Below are 2217 nucleotides of genomic sequence, written 5' to 3' on the forward strand. Positions count from 1 at the left end.
AAAAAAAAAAAAAAAACATAAAATGTTTAGTGTGGCTGGATGTGGCAGATTACACCTGTAATCACAGTACTTTGGGAGGCCAAGATGGGAGGATTGCTTGAACCCAGGAATTTGAGACCAGCCTGGGCAACATAGCAAGACCCCATCTTAAATTTTTTTTCTTTTTAAATTAGTAGGGTGGGCCTGGTGGCTCATGCCTGTAATCCCAGCACTTTGGGAGGCTGCAGCAGACAGAGTCCAGGAATTTGAGACCAGCCTGGGCAACACGGGGAAACCCCATCTCTACAAAAATAGCTGGGCATGGTGGTGGCATGTGCCTGTAGTCCAAGCTACTCAGGAGGCTGAGATGGGAGGATCACTTGATCCCAAGAGGCAGAGTGAGCTGTGACTGCACCACTGTACTCCAGACTAGGCAACAGAGTAAGACCCTGTCCCAAAAAAAACAAAATACAAACAAAAAAGACCAAAAAAAAATTTTTTTTAAAGTGTCATTTCTCAGCCGGGCACAGTGGCTCATGCCTGTAATCCCAGCAGTTTGGGAGGATCATGAAGTTAGGAATTCGAGACCAGCCTGGCCTACATGGTCAAACCCTGTCTCTACTAAAAGTACAAAAATTAGGCTTGGTGCAGTGGCTCACGCCTGTAATTCCAGCACTTTGGGAGGCTGAGACAGGCGGATCACGAGGTAGGAGATCGAGACCATCCTGGCTAGCATGGTGAAACCCCGTCTCTACTAAAAATACAAAAAATTAGACAGGCATGGTGGTGGGTACCTGTAGTCCCAGCTACTTGGGAGGCTGAGGCAGGAGAATGGCATGAACCCAGGAGGCAGAGCTTGCAGTGAGCTGAGATCGCACCACTGCACTCCAGCCTGGGCGACAGAGCGAGACTCCGTCTCAAAATAAAATAAAATAAAAATACAAAAATTAGCCGGGTATGGTGGCACGTGCCTGTAATCCCAGCTAGCCAGGGGGAATTGCTTAAACTCGGGAGGCAGAGGTTGCAGTGAGCCAAGATTGTGCCACTGCATTCCAGCCTGGGTGACAAAGCAAGACTCCATCTCAAACATAAAATAAAAAGGGTCATTTCTCTAATGAGAACAAAGCTGTAGTTTGGGGAGGAGGGTTTAATTGTGCTGGTGCCACTGACTTCACAAATATTATATCATCTCAAATTATTTATATACTTTCTAGCTGCCTGCCAGTCAAATCTAGGACTCATCATAAGTATTAGGGGATCATTATTTAATTTATAAGAAAAAATTGTGTTTTTTTATTCCAAAGGCAAAGAAAAAGTATATTGCAATTTAAGATACTTTTTTCAAGCCACAGGGAACACACATTAAAATCAGAATCAGAACTACAAAGCCAGGGATATTTCTGAATAATCTCTTAGCATGAAAAAAAAGAAACTCTGGTGTCTGTAACTCAAGGAACCAGTGCAAATATACTCCCTGTACTTGCCCTCCCTCTCTTCCCTTCACAACCCTCCCACTGTTATAGAAATGAACTCTCACCTCTGGGGTATCTAAGATTTGTTTAACTTGCAGGATATTAGTGATATGCCAAGTATATTTGGAAAAGGTTCCCAGTGGCAAGGCATCTTTCCGAACAAAAGCTTCAACATGAAAAAAGGACAAAATTAGATTACCAAAAAATAACATTTTCTTTTATTGTATTTGTTACCTAGTTTCTAATACAGTACTATTATTTCCTTATAGATTCTCAGCACTTTTAAAAAGAAATTCTAGAGGCAAATATATAAAAGGGTTTGGCAGAAATATGACAGATCAGTTGATATAGATAATTGATATGCTGATCATTGAAGGCTTTGTGCTCCAGACATATGAGTAGAAGTCCTAACTCTGAATACTCAATGGTGAGTATTCCACACAGATTTTTTCCAAATGTAATTCTCTACGTTCAAGACATCATCCATCACTATACCAAAGGGAAATCCTGTACCTGTGGTGGAGTTGGGAAGCCGTTTTTTTGCACTTCCTATAGATATTCTCTGTTGCAGGGCATCAAAAAAGGACTGAGGAATGTGGAACACCAGTGGTTCTGGTTTGCCTGTGGGAAACAAGAAGAAACAACTCATTTAAAGAAACTCAGAAGACTTTCTGATGTACAGGGAGAGGTGGAAGAAAAGGAATCAAGGGATGGTAATAACTAAAAATACCACTGAGATTTCTTTTTTTTTTTTTTTTTTTTTTGA

At 41.4% G+C, this 2217-nt stretch overlaps 1 protein-coding gene across 2 annotated transcripts in view; it reads right to left on the minus strand.

Annotated features, from left to right (window-relative positions):
• Nucleotides 1–2217, minus strand: part of LOC105543218 (chromosome unknown open reading frame, human C2orf42) — a 56738-nt gene that overhangs the window by 19328 nt on the left and 35193 nt on the right. For both annotated transcript variants that reach the window (XM_011985030.1, XM_011985031.1), the window contains 2 exons: nucleotides 1965–2072; nucleotides 1517–1617 (listed from right to left, as the gene is read on the minus strand). In XM_011985030.1, the coding sequence (XP_011840420.1) occupies nucleotides 1517–1617; nucleotides 1965–2072 (209 nt within the window). The remainder of the gene's footprint in view (nucleotides 1–1516; nucleotides 1618–1964; nucleotides 2073–2217) is intronic.

This window comes from Mandrillus leucophaeus, unplaced genomic scaffold (genome assembly GCF_000951045.1).
Source record: "Mandrillus leucophaeus isolate KB7577 unplaced genomic scaffold, Mleu.le_1.0 Scaffold279, whole genome shotgun sequence".
Classification (NCBI taxonomy): domain Eukaryota; kingdom Metazoa; phylum Chordata; class Mammalia; order Primates; family Cercopithecidae; genus Mandrillus; species Mandrillus leucophaeus.